This window comes from Neomonachus schauinslandi, chromosome 5, assembly GCF_002201575.2.
Source record: "Neomonachus schauinslandi chromosome 5, ASM220157v2, whole genome shotgun sequence".
Lineage (NCBI taxonomy): Eukaryota > Metazoa > Chordata > Mammalia > Carnivora > Phocidae > Neomonachus > Neomonachus schauinslandi.
In genome coordinates this window covers 159136796-159163838 of record NC_058407.1, presented here as the reverse complement: position 1 = coordinate 159163838, position 27043 = coordinate 159136796, and the positions used below count along the sequence as shown (strand labels likewise).

Here is a 27043-nt window from a genome sequence, read left to right as displayed (position 1 = left end):
CTGGCGCACATGGAAGAGACAACAGCAATGTGTCATGGGCCTCGGGCTAGTTCCTGAAGCTGGCTCTAGGTGCCTCTTCAGTTTCCTGAGGGTTTTAGTTAATCTCCTTAGACACGCATGGGTGCAGGAGAGTGCCTCAGGAGCACACAGAGACATGTGTTCCCCGCCCTGACCAGGAGCCTCCCCATGCTCGGGGCTGGCCCTTCACACTCTCACACGCTCCCGTACCCAGCATGGCGCCTGGTGCCGACAGGGACTCAGTATCTAGTGATGAATGGATAAACTTTTCAGAGTCGAAAAATGAAATGGCAGCAGAATTGCAAAACGTCGGACCCTGCAATTCTGAAAGGAGCTTATAAATGTTTAACTCCAGATAGGTCAATGCCAGAGAAGAGCCCACACCAAACTGGTTTCAGAAGCAGTCACTTTGCCAGCAATTAAGCTGGGAAGGACCATTTTGCCTTTTACTCTCAAATGTGTTTGTCACTCAAGCTTATGCAAGCCATACTCCAGCGCAGATGAGCACGAAAGGGCCCAACAACTGCCAGATGACAAATGTGCACCTCAGGGGAAGAGGGGGCAGGAAGGGTGGGCCAGGAAGCCGGTAGACAACACCAGCAATCAGAAGGCATGGTGTCTCCTCCCGCCTAAGCCGGCCCCAGCCCACCATGGGAAGCCCTGTCAGGTCCCTCCATCTAAGCTGCAAAGCGTGGAATCTTCAGCTTCCCCTCTCCCAAATGGCCCCCAATTTTCTTTCAGAACCTGCCCTCGAACCCACCCTTGCTTCTCCATCCCCACTGCCACTGTCTTGGCTCAATTCCATCACCATCTGCCTGGTCTCCTAAATGGCCTTGAATCTTACCCCGTCTGCCCTACCCCAGCAGCCAGGGGTTTTTCTCCTGCTTTACATCTTCGCTGGCTCCCTATGGCCTCCAGGATAAAGTCCAGTTACTGGAAGCCCTCCAAGTCCTGCCTTGCCCTTCCCCAGCCACAAAGGACCGGTTCTCATTCCCCCAGTGTGCATGTCCACCATACACTCCTCCACGGCCTCTGCCACGTCCGCCTACTGACCCCCTACTTCAAGTCTCTCCTCCTCCCTGTGGCTGTCCCAGGCCCCCAGGCACAGTGAGCCCACCTCTGCTGGCCCACCAACTATACTGTCCTGGTCACTGTTTTCTTAGGGTGCCTCTCCTTTCCAGACTGTTTGCCCTCGTAGGCCGGGTCCTCGCTATCCTCGTGTCTCTGTATGGGGACTGCCCAGCACCAGGCACGGGGTAAGTGCCAGCAAATATTTGCAGAACAAAGACAATGGCAGGCAAAGAAAATCTGGGACCGTGAGTACAAGGCAGGGTCTTTGAGCACAAGACAGGGTCTGTGAAGGGCCAGATGGGAGGAGAGGAAGCTCCTGGAGCCACTGGTAACGCTTAGGGTGCTGACCATCACACGTGCAAGGCAGTATTTAAATAGCAGGCCGCGACTCATTAGTGGCTTGTGAGATTAACTTCTGGGGTAACAACCAGCATTTAATAAAACAGAACACAGGATGCCCGGCTGGCTCAGTGGTAAGAGCACGCAACTCTTGATCTCCAGTTGGGAGTTCGAGCCCCACGTCGGGTGTATAGATCACTTAAAAACAAACAAACATGGGCGCCTGGGTGGCTCAGTCGTTAAGCGTCTGCCTTCGGCTCAGGTCATGATCCCAGGGTCCTGGGATCGAGTCCCGCATCGGGCTCCCTGCTCCACAGGAAGCCTGCTTCTCCCTCTCCCACTCCCCCTGCCTATGTTCCCTCTCTGGCTGTCTTTCTCTCTGTCAAATAATAAAAAAACGTTTAAAAACAAACAAACAAACAAACAAACCCCAGACTATATATACGGTAACAGTACAAACTGTACTTCTTGTTCCAGTTCTGCGATATATGTGTGTGCCGTGGAAAGGTGATCATTACACCATTCTATTATGGTGTTAAAGAATATGGACTTTGGATCTACAACAGGGCTCCCCGACTTACTAGTTTTGTGACTTTTAGCAGATTATGGAACCCCCTGTATCTTAGTGTCCTCACCTGTAAAATGGGGGTAACGTCCACCTTGCGGTTGCTCTGAGCATTACATAAGTACGTAATGTACTTGGAATAGCACCCGGCTCAGTAGGGCCGCACAGGAGTCCTTAGTGGTAGTAGTACAGAGATGACGAAGAGGTCTTAATACCATGATGAAGCCACATCAGAGAATGTATTTCCTACTATGGGTTATAGTCAAAAGAGTGTGAAAATCACTGGTCTTAGGCACTTTATATACATTATCTCGTGTTATGTTGACAGTTCTGTAGACAGTTATGATCCCTGTTGTAATGATGGGGTAAGTGGGTCTCAGCGGGAGCGACTGCTCCAGGTCACCTGATAGTAAAAGGCTGTGCCGGGGTCCGGCCCCCACCTTGCTGCCATCTAGGAAACAGCAGAGCTAGTGGGAAGGGGAGGCCCAAAAGTGGGTTCTAGGGAAAGCGGGAGCCCCAAGGGACAGCCTGGGGAGCGAGAATCTGCTTATTGGTGGCAGGAAAGGCGGCGGGGGCTGGGGTCTGCAGGCTCCGGCAGCCCAGCACACGGGTGGGTGACAAAGGAGAGGGGACGGGACTCACTTGCACTCAGCCTCCGCATCAGCCTTGGCGGTCGTATAGAGCCCGCGCAGCTTTGTCCGGTAATAGGGAGAGACTGCAAAGTGAGCAGAGGAAGAGGGTGGGCAGGGGGGTGGCTGGCAGTCCTGTGGGGCTGCTTCTGTGCACCCGAGGCGTGCAGAGGCCACGGACTGAGACGTGAGCTCTGCTGGCTCGAAGTGCCCCGAGGCCGATGCCCCGGGTTTAACGAGTTCATGTTTTCATATGGTTCACATGCCATCACGCATTTGGCAGAGGACTTTCTAGGCTTTGCCATAGCATGACACACGCAGAAACTATTTCTTAGCACACAGGAAAACAGACAACAGTTCTCAAAGCTGCTCAGAGTTGGAAAGCACCAACCCAGGAGGCTGAGCAGGAGGGCTTTGGGGCATGTGCAGGGGATGCTGGGAGGGAAGCTCTCTCTCTAGAAAACACTAGGTAACTGGGGTGCTTGTGCACTCAACAGGGCTCCCCTGGATGCAGCCTTAACACTGACTTCCCAGTCTCTAGAGTTGAGGGATTTTAAGGTTCCTTAGTGCTAGGTGGTCTGTCATCTGTTTCCCGGGTCACCTTAGGTCACTCAGCCGAAGGGAAAACTGACTAAGGAGCAGTTCGTTTTGGATTATGTAGACACATGCAAAAGTCCTGTCTGAAACTAGTGATAGCCACGCTCCCGGTCTCAGCCCACCCCCCTTTCTCCTCCCCTTTCTCTTCTGAGCCCAGTGACTTACTCTTGTTCTCTGTCTGCATCCGCTCATGGGTCTTCTGGATGTTCACTAAGTTGTGTTCACTCCGCGAACGCTCTTCCTGCAGGGATAAGGTCAACAGGGCATGAGGGCGGCCCTTTATCCTGCCGTGGCCCCCGGCATCCCAGGCCAGAGGCGCTAGCAATACGTATATGCCAGTATCTTCTGACCCTTACTTTTCAGGTTACATCCCACTACAAAGGACATCGTTTGGGAAGGCATTTCCAGGACTGCTCCCTTCTGGGCCCCAGGACTGCATGATGTATGGCTCCAAGAGATGGGTCTTTGTGTAACCTGGGTGGGGGTGCCTGGGTGGCTCAGTCGGTTAAGTGTCCAACTCTTGATCTCAGCTCAGGTCTTGATCTCAGGATCGTGAGTTCAAGCCCCACACTGGGCTCCACTTGTAATTTATATTAATGCACTATGACTGCCCTGACCCAAGAACAGATCAAAATAAGACATCCTGAGCTACAGTTGGCAGAGACAGGACTGTTATTTTGGGTACCATTTGGGGCTCCCCCTAGGTAGGAGGTGGGCCCTGCTATAGAACACACAATGAAAAGCAGTCTCAGCACAAGCCTGTGAGCTGGGACAGGGTGACTGGCTTTGTCCCCAGCTGACTCAGAACCCAGAAATAACTGAATCGTGGCCAAGTGGAATAAAGCAAATATCATGAAGTAAAAATACTGTAAAGTAAAAATGTCATCCATACAATATCTGGTAAGTGGGCACGCCAATTCTGTTGGGAGGGCATAACAAATAGCTCTGTAATTCTCACTAACTTGTTCTGTAATGAAACTGAACTCCACCATGACCGTAGTTGAACATGGTGTAACACACCAGCAACGCTAGTAAGATTCAGCTGCCCCCCGTCAAGAAGTCATCTGCTGATACTGGTATTGATGAGCAAACGTGGGGGGAACTGGGGCCAGATTCTCAGACGGGAACGCCGACGGGAAACGACTGGCCCAAGGAAGAACTTGATTTAGCTCACCATCAGCTAATTTCTATGCTGAACAGTTTTACACAAATTTATTATAAGGCATGAACAGTACTGCATGAAGGGCGGAAGCGGGTAATCAGACTAGTATAAATTAGGAAAGCGTAGATCCCGGCTCTGCGGGACCGACTGAGTGTTCCTTGCAGTCTCTCCCTGGCCTGGCGGCTGCTGCAGTCTCACCCACACTCGTACTCACGCCGCTGCTGTCTCGGGCAGGCGGCTGCTGTCCCGACTGGCTACCGAGGCCCCGCTACCATTTTGCTGCAAGGGAGTGGAGGCCAAGGGCCGGGTTGGGGGCGGCTGTGCAGTAAAAGATGAACTCAGCAGGCCTGTGTTTTCAGACCCTGCGCCTTCCAAACGAGGCCCCTGACCAGCTCCCGGGAGAGAACCTCTTGGCTTATCCGGCCTGCGAAGGTTATCTTCGTTCAGCTGGGATAAGGGGGTGGAGGGAAAAGGGGAGGGACCATGACGGGTACAGGGCATTTTTGTCAGATGATGAAAATGTTCTGAAACTGATCGTGGGGATGGTGGCACGACTCTGTGAATATACTAAAAACCACTGGAATCGCATACTTCAAATGGGTGAGCTGTACGGTATGTGAATCCTAGCTCATTGTAGCCGTCATGGAACAGAGAGGATTACGACGTCCTGCCTGCCAACAGAAAATCCGGCTGTCACGCCCCACATTCTCCTCGGCTGCCGGTTCATTGGTCACCTGGGTCCCTGCATGTCCAAAGTCTGTGAATGCCCTGCGGCTCGCGGCTCACGTGCCGCCCTCCAGGAGCCAAGGGCTGCAGCTTCTTACCTGGGTTTGTTTAATCAGCTGATGGAGCTCCGTGAGAAGTTCCGCGATGCGGGAATCAGCAGACACCAGGGCCATCGTGTCCGGAGTGCCTGGCGTGGAGGCGAACAGAAGGGAACCCTGTTAGGGGCTGCTGTGTGTTGAAGCTCAGGGTGTCCAGTGATGACCTCATACCAGAACACAGTAAAACTTTAGGAATTTCACCTAATTTCTACAACAGTTATAACAGCATTTATCCAAACAACAGAACCCAAGGTTTATCAAGTTTTTGACCGTGCTTCCCAAGTAACTTAACATACCACATAAACCAGCCTAATTAATCAAAAGGACTTTTTTTTAGAATTTGAATCTTCGGAAGTTTCAAAGTACAGGCCTCAACAGGATCATAGATCACTATGAAACTCGGGATTTAATTAACCAAGCTAGCAATAAGAGTCTATAGATGGTTACACAGTTGTTAGCAAAACTTAGCTCCTTTAATATTGAGAACTGTTTTGTTTTGGTTTTTTTTCTTGAGAATTTTTAACTTTCTTAAGTACAAAGACCTGATAAAGACAAAAACACAGAAGCTTTGGTTTTCTGGGCACATAAAGAATAACAAACCTTTGTTTACAATTTCTTATCATGAGCAGACCAACAATCTAAGAAAGTGGTCTTTTTTTTTTTTAAGATTTTTTATTTATTTGAGAGAGAGAGAGAGCACAAGCAGGGGGAGCAGAAGAGGGAGAAGGAGGCTCCCCGCTGAGCAGGGAGCCCAATGCGGGGCTCGATCCTAGGACCCTGGGATCGTGACCTGAGCTGAAGGCAGACACTTAACCGACTGAGCCACCCAGGCACCCCGAAAATGGTCTTAATGGAGAGAAAAGCAGAATATCAATCTTATGCCAGTGTACTTTTAAAATCCATTTATTTTGGGGCACTTGGGTGGCCCAGTCAGTTAAGTGTCTGACTTTGGCTCAGGTCATGATCTCAGGGTCCTGGGATTGAGCCCCACGGGGAGTCTGTTTCTCCCTCTCCCTCAAATTAATAAAATCTTTTAAAAAATTTATTTCAATCTTAGTCCTGACCACATACAAAGTTCTTTTCAAAGATTTGCCTTCACACACCTTCTACAACTTTTTCATTCAGATTTCGTCCTAAGCCTTTTCTCTCTAAATAACCAATCCTGGGACACCTGGGTGGCTCAGTCAGCTAAGTGTCTGCCCTTCGGCTCAGGTCATGACCCCGGGGTCCTGCGATCAAGCCCCACACTGGGCTCCCTGGTCAGTGGGGAGCCTGCTTCTCCCTCTGCCCCTCCCCCTGCTCGTGCTCGCTCTCTCTCAAATGAATAAATAAAATCTTTAAAAATAAATAACCAACCTCATTTTGGGACAAAATAACTTTCTTTTTCCCCTCAACAAAATGTATTCTCGGGCGCCTGGGTGGCTCAGTTGGTTAAGCGAATGCCTTTGGCTCAGGTCATGATCCTGGAGTCCCACATCGGGCTCCCTGCTCAGTGGGGGGTCTGCTTCTCCCTCTGACCCTCTTCCCTCTCGTGCTCTCTGTCTCTCATTCTCTCTCTCAAATAAATAAATAAAATCTTTAAAAAGAAAAAAATGTATTCTCATTTCTTATACCTTCCTTACACATTTCCTACTTTCCTAAATACAGAGTCGAGTCTGTTGGTAAACATGACTTATACTTTACTGAAAGACTGTGCTATGGGGAAACATATGTTTTTAGAAATTATGAACTGTACTCATAAATTGCCAAGCTAAAGAATTCTGGTGTAGGGATGCCTGGGTGGCTCAGTCGGTTAAGTGTCCGCCTTCAGCTCAGGTCAAGATCCCAGGGTCCTGGAATCGAGTCCCACATCAGCCTCCTGGGATCGAGTCCCACATCAGCCTCCTTGCTCAGTGGGGAGCCTGCTTCTCCCTCAGCCTGCCGCTCCCCCTACTTGTACTCTCGCTCTCTGACAAACAAATAAAATCTTAAAAAAAAGAAATTCTGGTGTAGCAGACAGTTCACAATTGGTTACTACTTAATTTTCAGACTAAGGTTTCTAAGTTAAAATTCTGTTAAATGTAATTAAGCCTGATGGAAATAAGGAAAGCAACTCTGTCAGTTTCTCTGCAATAAGAAGCCAGAAGCACAAACCCGTGTTGAGTAAACAATGCTTTAATATTTTGTTTTGTTAGGGACAAGACTTGGATTGCCAATGAATTCAATCCAATTTATTGTTTAACTTAGCAACACTTTAAAGGTTCAGGTTACTAAAGATTTTGAAAGCCATTTAAAAGTTTTACCTATAAACTTTTTTTTTTAAGTAGGCTCCACGTCCAGTGTGGAGCCCAGTGTGAGGCTGGAACTCACGACTGTGAGATCAAGACCTGGGCTGAGATCAACAGTTGGACACTGAACTGACTGAGCCCCCCCAGGCGCCCCTACCTAGAAACCTTTTTATTCAACCTACTCGTTCTTAACAATTACCCAGGAAAGCTTTATGAGATGGGTAAAATTAACCATCATTTTAAATCATCTTTTGCTGACAAACTGCAGCAAAGATAACACGAGCTTATCTGACCTTTAGTAAACCTCAGTAAAGTTAATGCTGCTAACTCTAAAGACACGTCCATTTTAATGAAACTAACAAACCTAAATTAGCTTTACTACAGAATATACTGCACCTGTGGGCACTAACAGTCAATTTGTTCCCCGCTGTCAATTTTACTCGGGGCACCTATGGGGAAATCTGAAGGGAGTGGGTTAAGCCCAAGGGAACTCTTGGACCTCTTCATGCTGATTCAGGAGGTGCTTCAGTTGGAACCTCATAAGGAGGTGGCGAAACAGCGAGGGCAGGAGGCACGGAGGTCTCACCAGAGCTGGTTATGTAAGCCTCGCCTAGGGTGGTGCGGAAACACGAGGAGAGGGAAGGGGTGCTGCCAACAAGGCTGGAGCTGGATAAAAGCCCAAACAGAAAAAAGAGGACTCCGGGTCCTAAAGCTCATCAGCTGAGACAGAAGAACAAACGCACATTTTCTTTCCACCCACAAAAAGTGAAAACAGTCCATGTCGGGCCAGAGAATTCAGGGAACCTCTTCGAAACAAAAGGAGTTTCAGCAGCTGCTTGGAATATTCCTTAAAGTCACCGCCCCAAGGTAGACTAACCACAGACAACTGGCAGTTATCATAGCTATCAACCTGGAAACGAATGAGGGAGAAGCCCCCAAGTACAAGAGTCAGGCAACATTCATCCAGTCCTCTCAAGACACATTCCAGATCTGATGCACAAAATAAGAAGCAAACAAAGAGGGGCGCCTGGGTGGCTCAGTCGTTAAGCGTCTGCCTTGGGCTCAGGTCATGATCCCAGGGTCCTGGGATCGAGCCCCGCATCAGGCTCCCCGCTCTGTGGGAAGCCTGCTTCTCCCTCTCCCACTCCCCCTGCTTGTGTTCCCTCTCTCGCTGTGTCTCTGTCAAATAAATAAATAAAATCTTAAAAAAAAAAAAAAGAAGCAGCAAACGAAGAGGCAGTAAGTAACTTGGGAAAAAGAGGGAGGTGTGGACAGGATCTTGGCAGCAATCTGTCGACAGGAAAGCAGGCGCGGCACACACGGAACAGGACCTCTTGGGGAGGCGCCGGATGGGACCACTCCCTTGGGACTGGATCTTGGATAATGAGGAATTCGATAAATAAAACAGGATCATAGGGGAACGGGGAGGGAAGGGGGAAAATGAAACAAGAAGAAACCAGAGAGGGAAACAAACCATAAGCGACTCTTAATCTCAGGAAACAAACTGAGGGTTGCTGGAGTGGAGCGGGGTAGGAGGGATGGGGTGGCTGGGTGATGGACGCTGGGGAGGGTATGTGCTACGGTGAGCGCTGTGAATTGCCTAAGACTGATGAATCACAGAACTGTACCCCTGAAACAAATAACACATTATATGTTAATAAAAAAATAAAAATTTAAAAAATAAAAATTTAAAAAAAGGACTGGATCATGGATAAAGCTCATGAGAAAGTTGCCCGGATTCGATAGGATTTCCATACTTTTGTTTCTTCATGTCTCTCATTCGTCCTTACCCATGGGCTGTTTGGCATTTTCGGTCCTGCTCTCAGATTAAGTGGCCCCTGTCAGGTGAGTGCCCCAACCGCGTAAGAGCTCCCACCGGTCCCTTGCAGGAAGCACACAGTCAGATGTATCTTGGATTTTATGCTCATGGAGGGATCACACCAGGTTATTTAGGAGGATACCTTACACGGGAGTTAAGATCGGTGGCTGTCCTGATGACACGCATGGCCATCCTGCGCCTGAGAAGAACACGAGTATTGAAAGAACGGGTAAAACAGGGAGAGCCTGAGCCCAACACCATTATGGCCAACGTACTAGTGGCCAGCCGGGTGGCAAGAGTTTGTCCCTCCCTGGAATGTAGCCACAGGAAAGAGGTTCTTCCCCTGAGCACTCAGACAAGGCACATTCCAAAGGGTCATACTATTTAGGAGATCTCCGAAAAAGAACAGGGTAAGAAACAAAGACTGGGGGTAAAGAAGACTTACCCAGCCGCACTGAATCTCCTGAATTCTTTTTGGCCCTGTCCCTGTACAGGTCACCAAAACTTATGTGGGGGCTGGTGAGTGCCAAGGGTCAGGAAAGAATTCTTGAGCCACTGACAGTGCAACTTAGTAAGTTTATTTAAGTAGCACGGGGACAGGACCCATGGGCAGAAAGAACTGCGCTTTGGCTATGTGAGGCTGGTGGTCATATACTCAGCAAAGGGAAGGAGGCATGCAGGGAATATAAGATTACAAAAGTTTCTTCAAATTTCTTTGAATTTCTAAAACTACTTTTGCAAGATTCCCCTGGTGTTTAACATTCAGTTCAATATTAACTATTGGTGAGATGTGCAGGCAGTCATGAGACCCTTAAAGAATGTAGCAACTAGCACGTATTTGATCCCTATCAAAACTATGCAGGCTTTAGGTCAGCCTTTCCAGCTAAGGGTAAACATTTTCCTACTTCTATCCCTCATCATTTTATTTTTTAGGATTTTATTTATTTATTTGAGAGAGAGAGAGAGAGCACGCACATGCACAGTTGCAAGGGGAGGGGCAGGGGCAGAGGGAGAAGCAGACTCCCTGCTAAGCAGGAAGTCTGACACGGGGCTTGATCCCAGGACCTGGAGACCACAACCCGAGCCAAAGGCAGATGCCCAACTGACGGAGCCACTCAGTCACCCCTATCCCTCATCATTTTCAATGCAATCCCACCTGACTTCTTTGCAGAAATTAACAAGCTCATCCTAAAATTCATATGGTAATTCAAGGGATCCAGAATAGACAAAACAATCTAAAAAATAAGTAAGTTTTCCCAATTACAAAATGCACTACACAAAGCTATAGTAATTAAGACAGTGAGGTACTGGCTTAAGGATAGATCTAAAGATCCATGAAACAAAATCGAGAGACCAGAAATAAACCCTCATACCCACAGTCAATTAATTTCCAACCAGGGTGGAAAAGAATCATCTTTCTGACAAATGGTGCTGGGACAACTAGATATCCACATGAAAAAGAATGAATTTGGACCCTGACCTCAGACCATATACAAAAATGATCTGAATAGACAGTTCTCCAAAGAAGATACACAATGGCCAAGAAGCCCATGGAGAGATGCTCAATATCATTAGCCAACCAGGAGATACAAATCAAAACTACCAGGAGGTATCATTTCACACTCACCAGGACGGCTCTAATCAAAAAGAGATGTAATAACAAGTGTCGAGGAGGGTGTGGAGAAACACGAATGGACAGGAGTGGTTTTAGTCACACAAAGGAACGTATTACTCAACAGTGAAAGGAGTGAAGTACTCATCCTTGCTTCATTAACACGGATGAACCCTGAAAACCTGATGCTAAGTAAAAGCCACACACAACAGACTACATACTGTGAGTCCATTTAGATGAAATACCCAGAATCCAAGTCCAAAGTCTTGTTAATTTTAGATAGATCTACCTCCCCACCCTTACCCCCCAGTCTTAGGCAAACACTAATCTAGTTTCTGTTTCTATAGATTTGCCCATTCTGTACTTCTTTTCTTCTTATTGTGGAATAATATTCCTTTGTTTGCATATACCACATTTTGTATATTAACCCATCAACCAATGGATATTTGGGTTGTGTTCACTTTTTGGCTACTGAGAATAATGCTCAGTTATGAGGAGCGCCTGGCTGGCTCAGTTGGTAGAGCATGCGACTCTTGATCTCAGGGTTGTAGGTTCGAGCCCCACATTGGGTATAGAGATTACTTTAAAAGAAGGAGGAAAAAGAAGGAAGAAAGAAGAAGAATGCTATTATGAACACTCGTGGGCAAGTTTTTCCATGGACATGTTTTCATTTTCCAGGTCTGTACCTAGGAGTGGAATTGCTGGGTCGTATGGTCACTCTGTGCTTAACCTTATAAGGAGCTGCCAGACTGGTTCCAAAGTGGCTGCACCATTTTACATTCCCATCAGCAATGCACGAGGGTTCGGACAGCTCTACGTCTGCACCAATGCGTGGGATTATCTTTCTGACGCCAGCCATCCTGGTGGGTTGTCAGATGTTAACCAGCGGTTTTGAGTGGCATTTCCCCAATGGCTAAGGATGCTGAACATGTTTTCACATGTTTATTAGCCATCTGTGTGTCTTCTTTGAAGAACTGCCCTTTGCCCATTTTTGATTTATTCGTCTTTTTTATTATTGAATTTTGTCCTCTAAAACACATTGTTAGATTTTTATGCAGTCCAATGTATCGATTTTTCTGCTTGGGACGCAGACCTGTTTTCCCACACGTGCAACACTATTTGCGCCACCACAGCAATACATTTCCGTCTAGAGGAGAACATGTCCCTTAAAAAAAAAGTCTAAGAAAAACAAACAGGGTTCTAGAGGGGAGGGGGGTGGGAGGATGGCTTAGCCTGGTGGTGGGTATTGAGGAGGGCACATTCTGCATGGAGCACTGGGTGTTATGCACAAACAATGAATCATGGAACACTTCATCTAAAACTAATGATGTAATGTATGGGGATTAACATAAGAATAAAAAAAATAAAATAAAACTAAAAAAATTTTTCAAAAAAAAAAAAAAAGTCTAGGGTGCCTGGGTGGCTCAGATGGTTAAGCGTCTGCCTTCGGCTCAGGTCATGATCCCAGGGTCCTGGGATCGAGTCCCGTATCGGGCTCCCTGCTCAGCGGGGAGCCTGCTTCTCCCTCTCCTCCCGCTCCCCCCTGCTTGTGCTCTCTCGCTCTGTCAAATAAATAAAAATCTTTAAAAAAAAAAAAAGTCTAGCTGCATTTAGCTAGAACCGCATGAAATAATAGATCTCGAGTGTAGAGATGAGAAGTGTACAAACTTGAGAAATGATCAGCATGAAGTCTGAAGTCTAGGAACTGATCTGCCGTGTGAGAAAAGAGGAGGAAAGACCACCCCCTGAGCTCAGCAGAAAGATCGCAGGAAGGGATGGATTAGCACGGAAGACAGGTGTTCTCTCTCCTGCTAACGAAAGCAGGAATTCTAGGTGGAACCACCTGCCCTCTACCGGCCCACACCTGAGCCGAGTACAACTGGGGCAAGGCCCACAGCCAGACACGGGGGGTTGACTTTACACAGCGCCGTGACCAATGCCGGCAGCGGGCGCGCCCACTATGCCGTCACGCCAACTGGTTATCCTTCCCAGTGATTCCGTTGCCCTCAGACCTGGGTCTGCGCCCCCGCTAGCTAAAGTCCCAGGTTCCTACTCTGCTCAGAAGAGAAGCCAGAGACCTTGTTCCCACCAAGACGCCAAGACCACAACGAGCTCCATGCAGCAGCACCTGCAGCTCTGCCTCCCCCAGAGGGAAGGACTAGCCCCTCACCTGTGCTCCGAACCCCACCTCCTCCTGGGCCGTCTGATACCCCTTTCCTGGGCGGTATGAGCAAAATGAGCATACTTGAGGAGAGCTCATCTTAAAAAAATAAATAAGAGCTTCCAATCCCCACTCACCTCCAGCTCCCCACCCTGTTTCTCTTCACAGAAAAACTTCAGTTGTCCAAGCCTGGGCCTCTCGTCCTCACCCCCATTTTACTTTTCAACCCGCTTCCGTCTAGCTTCTGTCCTCCCCAGTGCAGTGACGATGCTCTCAAGAGAATGAATAACCATACGGGTCAAAGCATCAGATCCTCTCCCGCTCGGGCCGACCCGACCTGTCTGCATCTCGCTCGACACGGGTGCCCACTGCCGCCGCCGCCTCCGGCTTCAGGGCCTCCCTCCTGCACCGTCCACCCTCCACCTCACTCCGGCTCCTCCAGTCTCTGGGGCTGGCCCCTCACCTGCCCGCCCTGCAAATGCGGGCACTACTCAGGGCGAGTCTGGCCGCCCCCCCTCTCCTGCCCCGGGAGGCCACAGAAAAGGACTGGGAGCGCGCTCCTGAGTCTGACAGGACGTTCCTGAGGACCTCGGGGAGAGCACCTCTAGTGCGAGACAGGAGCCACCGTCCTGCCGGCTGAGCTGTGGCACCAGGGTGGGCGGAGGCCTGAGCGGGAGGCAGAGGGGGTTTCAGGTGGGGAAACGGAGTATGCTGCCTGAGGGACAGAAGCACGCTGAGAACGAGTCCAGGGACCAGAGAACAGGGCTGCATCTGAAGAGGAGCCGGGCGGGTGCGCAGTGGGATCCAGCCCTCATCGTCTGCTAACACCCCTTCCGCCCGTCTTAGCCACACACACGCAACACGGATGTCCTGTCCCCTTCCACCTCTCCCCTTCTGTCCATGGCATGCCCCTCCTCCTCACCAAGGATACCAACGTTACACTTTCAAGGATCAGCTCGAGGTGGGTCCTGCTGGACTGTCCCTAAAAAGCCAAACTTGTCTCTTATTGGACTCTTCCTTTATAAACTGGTTTTTTCTTCCCCAACCAGACTGGAGCCTCCTCAGGCACGAACACACACCTCTGCTTTCATCAACGAACCTCTTACATCAATAACCACCACTGATAGGTCGGGTCAAGGACTTGGCAGGAACTTTATAATTTTTTCTACTTCACACACCACCTCTCTCCTGTCCTGACCCCCCACCCCACCCCTGCCATGAGGTCCATTTTGAATTTCCCACATCAACTATTCCAAACTGTTGTTAAGTATAGGCTTTTCCCTGGCTCCTGCAGCCTACCTCACTATCAACTATGAACCACATGGTACCAACTCCCAAATCCACTGCCAGCCCCTATGACTTCCCCAAGATTCAGAATCTTATTTTCATGCCGGCTGGACAGCTCTAGCAGAGAAGACCCCAAATCCCTATGTTCAACAGAGACATTCCTTACATGAGCCTCTCTACCTCTGTATGCTAGAAATACTCTATAATTTAAAAAAGACTTTAAATCAATGTGTCCAGAAAATATTCTAAAATTAAATAATGGATAGTTGTACAAATCTGTGAATATACTTTAAAAAACCCAACAATGAATTGTGCACTTTGAATGGGTGAATTGTACGGTACGTGAATTTTAGCTCAATAGAACTTAAAAAAAAAACCCAGTATGTCCAAAGCCAGACTCCTCCCTCTCCACCTCCCCTCCTCCAAAACTCCTGTGTGGTAGTATGCTCCTTCCCTGTTGACATTTCCATAACCCATCCAGCCGCTGGTGCTGGAAATAGCGAGTTTCACACCCCCATCTCCCTATGTCTAATCAGTCACCACTCCTGCTGACTTACTGCCCCATAAACCCATCCCTCTTTCCTAGCCTTCAGGCACTGTTTCCCACCATACCAATGACACAGCAGCCCCCTTCTGCATTCTCCTCTCCATCAAATCCACCCTCTGTGAGGTCCTAAAACCACCCATCTAAAAGACAAGTGTGGTCATGTTCCCCTAACAAAGCTTTCAACTCCTGCCTTGAGATAAGTCAAGCTCTTCACACACCACACTGGCTTGATGAAGAGGTTTCCATCCCCGTCCCCGCCCCCACCAGCCTCATCTCCTCTCACCAGTGCCTGCCTCATACCTCATATTCCAGCCATTCCAAACTCTTCCGGTTTTGACCATACACCATGTAATTTCTTATCCCCATGCTGTTCCCTCTATCTGGGATGCCCTTCCTGCAAGCAGGACATCCCTAATCCTCTGCCTGATTTAACTACTTAGTCTCTAAGACCTGGCTTACTTATCAAGTCATCTCCTTCCACCAGCCATGGTTAGAACCCCACCCCTCCTACCCCCACCCTCACCCCCAGTCTCCTAGGCTGAGTTAAGTTACTTTTCTCTGTGTTCCCATAATATACTGTGCATCTCTCTACCACAGTGCCTACCAAACCCTATTAAAATTCTCTTTGTGTGTTTTTGTCTCCTCCCCAGCTAGTCTAGTCTCTGAGGGTGGGGATCACTCCACCTCCTGTACCTAGCATGGAGCTGGCACGTGGTACCCACCATCTTCACTTCTACTCCTGTTCATGCCTCAACCCAACACGGCGTGGCTCTCCCTCAGTCCCCAGTGATCTCCTGCCAGCTCTTGGACCTTTCCACTGCACTGAATACCTGACCACACGCTGCTTCTTGAAGCTCTGCTCTCCGATTTCCAGGCCTCCAGTCCCCCCTATTTCTCCAACCACCCTGCACGGTCTTTCTGTTGCTCCCTCCTCTACCCCAGAGGACAATCACCCCAGGAAGCCCTTCTCTGTCTCTAAGCACTCCCTGGGCATCTCATCAACTATAAGGCCCCATATTCTGAAACTTCCAAATGGAGATCATCAGCCTTGACCTCTCTCCAAGGTTCCCAACTCAGATTTCCAGCTGCCACCTGATGGCTCAACCCAGATGCCCCTCAGACACCTCATACTTCCTTCTGCCCTGCCTTCCAGATGTGGGTTGATGGCATCCATCACTGTCCAGCTAGCTTCCCAGGCTGCAAATCCCAGAGTCATCCATTCCTCCTTCTTGATCAGCTACAACCCCCCCCACCTCCCTGATCCATCCTCTTCAAATTCTAGGGATTTTGCCTAAGAAATTTCTCTCAAACCTAGCCCTTCCCTTCCACCATATCTGTCACTGTCTTAGTTGGGGCTCTCATCACATTATCACAATATCATCCCATCCCTGTGTCTCATTGTAGTTGGGCACAAAGCCTGTTTCTCTTAAAAAAAAGAAAATTTTAATATATACATATATATTAAATATATGCACATAATAAAAACATTTAAACGATACCAGAATTACAATGAAATCTCCCACCCCTAGAAGCAACCACTACTGTTTCTTGGGTATTTCTCCAGAGGTATCCCATGGATACACAGGGAAAAAAAAGCATGTTATCTCCTCAAACCTTTTGCAAATGGAAGATGCAAAGACAGACATATACGCGGGAGATGGGGGCTGACACAGTATACAGGCTGGAAAAGTTACCCGCGTGGTCTGGAGGGGAGGGAGTAGATCAAATACCAAAGTGGGCAGCAGTGGGGAGGTGGGACCCATTTTTGGAGACCTTCAGCCTCTGACACTTAGCCCCTACACCAATTATCGGGATCCCCTCACATGCACAGTTACCAGTGGTTTTTAAAAGGCTTTCATCTCCCCTCGTTTCTATCCGGTGTGAAATACTGAGAAGCGCTCACATGGGTGACAGCGCTCTGGAGGGTCGCCTTGCCTGCTGGGTAGCTCCCTGCCTGGGAAAACCTCACTTCATGATTTTACGAAAAATCACTGCTATCTCCGGAACCACTCAGTCACCAGCTCAGCAAGTGGACCGTCAAGGTGTTCCACTGCCTGGATGCCCCTTCCCCCAGGACCTATCAGACAAATGCCAGCATGTTCTTCCTGCTCTATGCCCCCTCTTCCTGGGGGCACTCCTTAACCATTCAGCAGTCAGGAACTCCCCTGGCTCCCCAGAGCACTCTGGCCACACCTCTCTTTCCACTTTTTCCTAATTAACAGGAAAAAAAAAATAGTAGAACAATATTAAAGAATGATTAAAGCAAGTCCCAGCAACCTAAAATGATCTTCATTCTGTGTGCCACTCTGCGCCTCCAACATAACCACAATCGGCACGCATGTGTCCTTGTAAGATTGCTTTCCACTTGTGTGGGAGTCCACTTCTCACATTCCCAGCCCCTTACGTACAAGAACAGAGTTTTACTCACCTTTGTATCTTGGCACCCAAAATGAAGCCTGGAACATAGGGAGGGCTTGGTAGCGGTTTGTCAGAACCTACTCTGGGAAACATAGGAAGAGGCAAACAGCATGCCCAGCACTCACAGCAGTATAAAGTCATATAAAGAAATGAAATACACCACTTGCAAAATAGCCATCAGACAAATGAACTGACATGCATACTTTAGGAGCGTTCCAAGAAGGGGAACAGGGACAGAACAGCTGCTAAGTTCTCATGAGGCCATAGCTCCTGAGCCTTTCTGAGTCTCAGTAAAAACCAGAGAACCCATTTGAGGATTAACAACGTAAGGAAGGTCCAGGCGGTGCCTGGCACATGTGAACATGAGCTACCGCCTCCTTGTCTGGAGATGGGGGTCAGGGAACCGCCAGGGAAAAATAGGGACTATGTTAACTTGAGCAAAACAGTCAAAGGCCAGGGCAGAAGAAAACCCTGATGCATCCCAAGCCCGAGGGGAGCAACGGTGAGATGGTGGGCCACACAGAGTCCGCACCGTTCAGGAGTGCTCTCCTGTTTGAGCCCTGCCTGCTGGGCAGTGCCTTGCTTGGGAGAACCACCTCACTTTACAGTTTTACAACAAACTATCTCCAGATCCGTTCAGTCGTGACCTTGAATTTCCCCCAGAAAACACCCCCAATGCCAAAGCCTACAGGAACAAAGCACCGGGCACAGAACCATACATGATGGAAAGGCCAGAGCTCCGAGCTGGGAGGAAGTGGCTTCCAGCCCCAGCTGCCTGTTATCAGAGTCCAAGGGCCCCAGCTGATCCCAAACTCGAGAGGCCGGGCAATCTCTGAAAGGTTTCAGGCTTTCTTACACATTTTGAGGCACGGCCCAACACTCTAAGCTTTCTGGCTCCTGGCACTCTCTTCTTCCCACTGATTTAGAAGCCACGCCTTCTATTTCTACCCACAGAGGGAACCACCATCCTGACATTTTTCACTACAGATGAGGTCCACCTGTTCTAGAACTTCATAGAAATGTAATCATGAGGCACCTCAGTGACTCAGTCAGTGGAGCATCCGACTCTTGGTTTCAGCTCAAGTTGTGATCTCAGGGTCGTGAAAAAGAGCCCTGAGCCGGGCTCTGCCAGTGCACAGGGTTGGCGTTGGATTCCCTCTCCCCCCCTGCCCCTCCCCCTGCTCGCACACGCTTTCTAAATAAATTAATTAAAATCTTAAAAAAAAATGAAGAAATGTCATCATGCCATCCACATTCTTTAGGGTATGGATTCTCTGAATGTGTGGTGTATCAGGAGTCTGTCCCTTTCTATTGCTGAGCAGCGTTCTCTCGTATGAACAAACTTGTTTGTTTAGCAAGCTCTGTTCTGATGGCACCTGGGCTACTCCCAACTTGGGGCCACTATGAATAAAACTGCCATGAGTAGTCATATGGAGTCTTTTTTTAGACACATGTTCATTTTTCTTAAGTACTTAGGTGTGAGGTGGATGTTTAATTTTCCAAGAAAGTGTCAGTCTCCTTTCCTGAGGTGTACCAGTTCTCCCACCAACAATGTATAGAAGTTCCAGTTGCTCTACATCCTTGCCGTGTACTGTGTTGTCATCTTCATTTTATTTAAAACAGTTTTTAGCCATCCTAGCTAGCGTGAAGTGAATTTTCACTGTGGTTTTAATCTAGACTTCTCCGGTGGACTAATGATGTTGAGCCCCTTCCCATACGCTTACTCGGCTTCCTTTACATTCAATTCAGTGGCTTTTTAGTAGAGTCACAAGGTTGTGCAACCATCACCACCACCGAATTTTAGAATATTTTCATGACCTCCCAAAACCTGTACCCAAACAACAGTCAGCCCCCCAGTCCCTCCTCCCCTCAGCCACGGGCAACTGCTTATTCTATGTTCTGGACTTCACGGATCTGTCTTTTCTGGACACTTCATAGAAACAGAATCACACAGCATGTGGCCTATGGAGACTGGCTTCCTTCACTGAGCACAGTATTTTCAAGGTTCATCCATACTGTACATGTGTATTTCGCTCCTTTTATGGCTGACTGATAGCCCAGGTATGGATAGACCTCACTCTGTTTATGCCTTCATCAGCTGATGGGACAGTTAGGTAAAATGACTTTTGTATCAAGAATCTGGAAACCTCCTGCTTGGCTATCTTGTTCCCAAGATGAGTACTTATCACGTGACAAAGCATTAACAACAACAACAAACAGGAGGCTCACCAGTGCCATCCCTTTCTTCCGGGTATCCACTCCTGCTGCCCTTATTCCAGTTGGGAGCTGTTTGTTTTTGTGCGTGTGGGCACGCAGTTTATAATCGTTATTTGCGGGAGGGTTGGCCTGATATGAGCTACTCCACCACTACAGGAAGCGACCTCTGAGCATTCTGCCCAACACCTTTTCTCCATTTTGGTCACAGCACTTCAGTTTCTCTTTGGGAAACTGTCCTTCATCTTGGCTCCAAAGATGGGGGTATTCCATTCTCCCTGACCACAATAACTGGCTCAGGAAGAGGTATGTGACCCAAGTCCGGTCCAAATCAACTTAAGATCTTTCGCTAGGAGCCATCTGCATCTTTTTAGTTGGTTGTTAAAGAGAGTAGAAGGGAAGCCTGGGAAGGATGGAGGCATGTGCCTGCCTGAGAGAGAAGCCAACACGGACAGAAATAGCGCTGAAAGACATAAAAAATCCTGGTGACATCGGTTAGCTTTCTGGATATAACCATGCCTGAAGCTGCTATGTCCAGGACTTTTCAGTTAGAGTCTAATAGACACTCCTTTTCTGCTTAGACTAGTTTAGGTTCACTTTTTTTTTTTTTTTAAGATTTTATTTATTTATTTGACAGAGAGAGACACAGCGAGAGAGGGAGCACAAGCAGGGGAAGTGGGAGAGGGAGAAGCAGGCTTCCCGCTGAGCAGGAAGCCCGATGCGGGGCTCGATCCCAGGACCCTGAGATCATGACCTGAGCCGAAGGCAGACGCTTAACCGACTGAGCCACCCAGGGGCCCCTAGGTCCACTTTTTGTTAACTGCTACTGAGAAATCTAATAGGTAATTCTAGGGACAAAGGACTATTAACTGCTAACCCAGTCAAAACCTGCTCTCTAGGGGCACCTGGGTGACTCAGTCGTTAAGCCTCTGCCTTCGGCTCAGATCATGATCCCAGGGTCCTGGGATCGAGCCCCACATCGGGCTCCCTGCTCGGAGGGAAGCCTGCTTCTCCCTCTCCCACTCCCCCTGCTTGTGTTCCTGCTCTCGCTATCTCTGTGAAATAAATAAATAAAATCTTAAAAAAAAAAAAAAAAAAAAAACCTGCTCTCTAGCCCCTTCTCTAGAAGCCAAGCTCATACAAACAAATCCAAACATCCTATACTTAAACCCCTCTAACATTAGTCCTACAGGGCTTAAGACAGTAAGAGCTTCGTTCTGAATCAAAGGGAAGGAAGGCATCTAAGACCCTACACTAAGATTCCATACTCTCAATCTGGCCACCATCAACAACAATCTACATTCATCAATTGGTTTGAAAAAAATTAAGGAGATGGTGATTTCTTTCCCCTAGTACCCACCATGCTTCTAGACCAAAGCTTATACAGGGGATTCTCACTGAAACCTTACAGCAATCCCATAAGCACACCCTCTTTATAGCTGGAGAAACTGAAGTTCAGATTGGTTAAATTATGCTGGGTAACTTGGGAAATACAGGTAGTTGCAAAACTGCAAACTCTAAAATTTGTGCTCTCCTCTCAATTTCAAGCTTTGTAACAAGCTCAGCTTATTCAATAGCAAAAGAGATCACAGAGATAGAACCATTTCATCTACTGGAAACTGTCAATCAACTGTTAGGATATTAAGATCACACTGAAAGTATTAACAATAAGATGGGGATTCATGGTGGCATCTGATAAAAAGAGGTAGAAAAATAAAGGTAATTATGACAGTTCTTCCTTACTGAATACCTACTAAGCACTTTTATGTAGATGACCCCATCTAACTCTCCTCACGGTCCCACAAAGTAAGTGCTGTACTCTTCATTTAGAACTGTGGAAACCGGAGTCTTGGAGAATCAGTGACTTTATCCAGGTCATGCAAGTAGTAAATGATAGAGGTGGGATTCAAATCCAGACCTGTCTGACTCTACGACCTAAGTCTTAAGACTCAAACAACCCTTAGAATGATCAACATCCAAATCCTGTTGGTTCAATGTTCAACAAACTGGCTTCTACTCCACAGATACAGAGACCACAAATCCTGTGACGTAATTGGAGTGACGTAAATTGGGTATTTTTTTTCTAATGCAGATGATATATCAAAATTGTATAGGAGATTCATTTTCATTCATTTCATTTCAAAGATTCATTTAAAATCTTTGTAAGGCAGTCAGTCCAGAGGCTGTGGAGGCTGCAGAGGAACCACCCGAGAAGCTGCGAAGATGTCCATGCGCGTCGCTGTGGCCAGGCCCTGCGCCCTCCCTTGGCGGGCCAGGCTGGTCTCCAAAAATGATCTGGGATCATCCTTCATTGCTGCAAGGAACTTCCATGCCTCTAACACTCGTCTTCAGAAGACTGGCACTGCTGAAGTGTCCCCTATCCTTGAAGAGCATATTCTTGGAGTTGACACCTCTGTTGACCTTGAAGAGACTGGGCGTGTCCTAAGCATTGCCTGTGTACATGGGCTGAAAAATGTTCAGGCAGAAGAAATGGTAGAGTTTTCTTCAGGTTTAAAGAGTATGTCTCTGAACTTGGAACCTGACAACGTTGGTGGTGTCGTGTTTGGAAATGACAAACTAATTAAGGAAGGAGATATCGTCAAGAGAACAGGAGCCACTGTGGATGTTCCAGTTGGTGAGGACTATTGGGCGGTATTGTAGATGCCCTGGGTAATGCCACTGTTGGAAAGGGTCCAATTGGTTCCAAGACCTGTAGGCGAGTTGGCCTGAAAGCCCCTGGGATCATTTCTCGAATCTCTGTGCACAAACTAATGCAGACTGGTATTAAGGCTGCAGATAGCTTGGTGCCAATTTGTCATGGCCAGCGTGAGCTGATTATTGGTGACCAACAGAGGGCCAAACATCAATTGCTACAGACACAATCATCAACCAGAAACATTTCAATGATGGAACTGATGAGAAGAAGAAGCTATACCACATCTACTATTGGTCAGAAGAGATCCACCGTTGCCCAGCTGGTGAAGAGACTTACAGATGCAGATGCCGTGAAGTCCGCCACTGTGGTTTCAGCTACTGCTCCTGATGCTGCTCCACTTCAGGACCTGGCTCCTTACTCTGGCTGTTCTATGGGAGAATATTTTAGAGATAATGGCAAACACGCTTTGATCATCTATGATGACTTATCCAAACAGGCTGTTGCTTACCATCAGATGTCTCTGCTGCTCCACCAGCCCCCCGGTCAGTGAGGCCTATCCTGGTGACTTGTCCTACCTACACTCCCGTCTGCTAGACAGAGCAGCCAAAATGAACAATTCTTCTGGTGGTGGCTCCTTGACTGCTTTCTCAGTCACAGAAACACAAGCTGGTGATGTGAAGGCTTACATTCCAACAAATGTCATTTCTATCACTGACAGACAGATCTTCTTGGAAACAGAACTGTTCTACAAAGGTATCCGTCCTGCCATTAACGTTGGTTTGTCTGTGTCCCATGTGGGATCTGCTGCCCAAACCAGGGCCATGAGGCAGGTGGCAGATACCGCGAAGCTGGAATTAGCTCAGTATCTTGAGGTTGCTGCTTCTGCCCAGTTCGGTTCTGATCTTGATGCTGCCACTCGACAACTCAAGTCATGGCGTGCGACTGACTGAGTTGTTGAAGCAAGCACAGCATTCTCCCATGGCTACTGAAGAACAAGTGGCTGTTCTTTATGCCGGTGTAAGACGGTATCTGATAAGTTGGAGCCCAGCAAGATCACAAGTTTGAGCATGCTTTTTTTTTTTTTTAAAGATTTTATTTATTTATTTGAGACAGAGAGAATGAGAGAGAGAGAGCACATGAGGGGGGGAGGGTCAGAGGGAGAAGCAGGCACCCTGCCGAGCAGGGAGCCTGATGCGGGACTCGATCCAGGGACTCCAGGATCATGACCTGAGCCGAAGGCAGTCGCTTAACCAACTGAGCCACCCAGGCGCCCTTGAGCATGCTTTCTTGGCTCATGTTATCAGCCAACACCAAGCCCTGTTGGGCAATATAAGGACTGATGGAAAGATCTCAAACAGTCAGATGCTAAGCTGAAAGAGATTGCAACAAACTTCTTGGCTGGATTTGAAGCTTAAACTCATGTGGAGTCACAAGAAATACCAGTTTGGCTTTGTCATCAGTTTTTCTAGCAATCAGTTCCATCTGTAAAAGGATTACTCTCATACTCCAGATGTACATAAATTACATTAAAAATAAAGGTTCTATATTGGTTGGTGAAAAAAAAAATCTTTGTAAGACTCTTTGTATACAAATTTAGAAATGGGGTTAAAAAGGCCTGTGACTTACTACATGTCCCCATTTTCAGCTCCAGAAAGTTGGGTCACTAAAACTACGGATGCTGATGGACCTACCCACTGAGAACAGGGTGCCTCACGGTTGGGCCAGGTATTTATAAAACAGACACTGTGGTTTACAGAGCACCTTTTTTTTTTTTTAAGATTTTTTTTTAAAGTTTGTTTATTTAAGCAATCTCTACACCCAACATGGGGCTTGAATTCACGACCCCAAGATCAAGAACCACATGCTCCTCTGAGCCGGCCAGGCGCCCCTACAAAACACTTTCAAGGCACTTTTTCAGATCCTAGACAGCCAGCCCCTCTCAAACAGCAATACCACACAATAACCACAGTGAGCAATTCTAGTGCCCGCATTCCAAACAAGCACATACTTTCGCGCTTCTGTTATGTCTGCCTGAAATGCCCCTTGATCCTTACCCCACTTCCCTCTGGGTGCTCATCTTCTGGGATCCAAATCAACTGGCAGCACAGTTAACACTTCCACAGCAGCACCTGCCAACCTTCTTCACAGCACACCCAGAACAGAATACTTACGGTAACATTTGTATGGCATCCTCATGTAAAAGAATAAACCTGCTCACAGCCAGAAAAGAATGGCAGGGGGATCTGGCTGCCCCAGGCGCCACTCATCTGCCCTGATGCCAACGGCAGTCAAAACTTCCAAAGCAGATTCTTGCACTTGTCACACATACACCGAGAGACTGTTTCACTTACTTGTCTCTCCTGCAGAATGTGAGCTCTTAGAAGACTGACATGCAGCTGTATTCGTCTTTACATTCCCAGCAACTAGCACAGGGCCTGGCATCTACTAAGTCTTCAGAATAGATTACTGGACCAAACTGAATCCTGTGAATCTCTTAAAACAGTCTTTCAACAATTCTGAAGCCGGGCTATTAAATATCTTCTCTCCAACCCCAGAAAAAAAAATTAGTTGCTTTTTTTTTTTTTTTTAAAGTAAGCTCCATGCCGAGCTTGGAGCCCAACGTGGGCCCAAACTTATGACCCCAAGATTAAGACCTGAGCTGAGATCAAGAGTCGGATGCTTAACCAACTGAGCCACCCAGGCGCCCCAATTAGTTACTATTACACTCTAAGAGGGACGGTCTACTCCCCACCTATGGAGAGGAGGTATTTCTTCTCTATAAATTCATTCACTCAATAATATTTGTCAAATACCTACTCTGTGCCAGACATGAGAAATATACAGCAGTGAATGAGACAAAGTGTCCCTGCCTTGCTTATGAAATTCAGTCCAGAAAGGAACACAGACATTAAATAGTTCCATATACTTATTAGTTGAAGTAAACACTTTAAAAGAGACATCGAGAACACAACAGATACATGGATAAATTTGAATAAACAATGACAGGGAATATTGAAGAACTGAAAACACAAATTCTCAGGCAAAAAGGACGAAGCGCCAAAGAGAATCTCTCTTTGACAAGCGTTAGGTGCCAGTAGTGAAACTTCAAAGCCTCAAGGGCAAAAGGAAAGGGAGCAGGGCGCAAAACCCACCAGGAATAACTCAGTGTTTGGCCTGAGCAACTGGAAGAATGGGAAGACTGGGGAAGGTGAAGGTATGTGAGGGGTAAAACTCAAAATTTCAGTTCTGGACATGTTTGAGATGCCGATTTTGACGTTTTAAGAGATGTCATTTGAGACGTGAATGTAAGAATCTGGAGTTCAAGGTAGAGCACTGGGTTGAAGATCGAAATTTGAGAGCACAATAGACGGTATTTATACTTAAAGTCTTGAAATGGATAGCTCCTGGGAAGTGGACACAGAAAAGAAATTAGGACGAGGCCTGGGGGCAGTACAATCATTAAAGAGAAAAAAGAGGAACAAGACATCAGCAGAGGAGAAACCAGAGAGCTGAGGCTAAAGAAGAGAATGTTACAAAATAAAATGAACGTGCTTCAAGAAAGGGCAGTGATGAACCCCATCAACCACTGCTACAGGAGTGAAAACGAGCTTAACACTGAATTTGGCGACTGAGAGCATTGGTAGCTTCAACAAAGTGCTATTTCAGTGGAGTGGCGGGGGCCTAGACTGGGGCGGGTTCAGAGACCTGGAAGTGATGAGGCGCCAGCTAGAGGCTGAAGCCTCACGCTGCAAACGGGCGCAGAGAGATAAGGAGGCAACTGGAAGTCTCTGGAGGGCGAATAAAATTATCTCGTTAACAGGGGCTCATCCTCAGCCACCGTCTTCTCGCACCTGCGCTGAGTACCCCGCCTCCGGCGCCTGCGCGCCCCACACCGCGCACGCCGGCTTCCCCTGCTTGCCGGGCCGGCCGGCGCACGCGCAGATCCTAAAGACCGCCGGCGCGGGCCCTCCCTCCCCGAGCCCCGCCTCTCCCCGCCCAGGGCGCGTGCGCACCGCCCCTCGAGAGCCGCCTCGGAGGCCCGGGAATAGGGAGGCACCAGAGGGGACCCCGGCTCTCCGCTCCCGCCATTTCCCGGGGGCCCCAGACCGCGACCCAGCCCCACCTGCCAAGCCACGAGCGGAATAGGTACGTCGCGCTGCAAATTACGACGGCAGGCGCGGGCGCGCCCCTCGAATGCTTTTCAAAGTCTGAAGATCACAACGCGCTTGCGTTCGAAGATTCGCGGCACGTCGAGAACCACACACGCTTTTTTCTTTTTATGAGCCAGTCGCTGCGCGAACTTCCTCCACGCATGCGCCATCGTTTCTGTGACGTGCCGCGCTGCTCCTTGGGATATGTAGTTCTTACTTTATCACACTATGCTCCCCTCGCCAGGTGAACATTTTAACAAATCAGAGCCCTTGTGTTTTCAGTATCCTCTCTCATTCCCCCAAGCCTCTATAAGATAATTAAAAACTTTTTTTAAACCTCAAACTGCTCCAGAAGATAAAGTCTATTTTTAAAATTTTTTAAATAAATTAAAACAAGGAGATCCGTAGACCCAGAAGTTGCTCTTTTAGGGAGTCTTCCCAGGAACGTATTAAGGACATGAGTAAATATTAAACTACATTAGTTTAGGGACGCCTGGGTGGCTCAGTCGTTAAGCGTCTGCCCTCAGCTCAGGTCATGATCCCAGGGTCCTGGGATCGAGCCCTGCATCGGGCTCCCTGCTGGACGGGAAGCCCGCTTCTCCCTCTCCCACTCCCCCTGCTTGTGTTCCTCTCTCACCGTGTCTCTCTCTGTCAAATAGATAAATAAAATCTTAAAAAAAAAAAAAAAAAAACGGGCACCTGGGTG

General features: G+C 48.0%; 1 protein-coding gene and 1 pseudogene across 1 annotated transcript in view; one reads left to right on the top strand and one right to left on the bottom strand.

Moving 5' to 3' along the window:
* The window catches only part of SGF29 (SAGA complex associated factor 29), a 31468-nt gene extending 5043 nt beyond the window's left edge, over positions 1-26425 (bottom strand). The window contains exons 1-4 of the mRNA XM_021700428.1: positions 26310-26425; positions 5206-5294; positions 3385-3460; positions 2636-2708 (exon numbers count right to left, since the gene is read on the bottom strand). Coding sequence (XP_021556103.1) covers positions 2636-2708; positions 3385-3460; positions 5206-5280 — 224 coding nt within the window. The 5' untranslated portion in view covers positions 5281-5294; positions 26310-26425. The remainder of the gene's footprint in view (positions 1-2635; positions 2709-3384; positions 3461-5205; positions 5295-26309) is intronic.
* LOC110589815 lies at positions 21754-23601 on the top strand (annotated as a pseudogene).
* Positions 26426-27043: the final 618 nt, after the last annotated feature.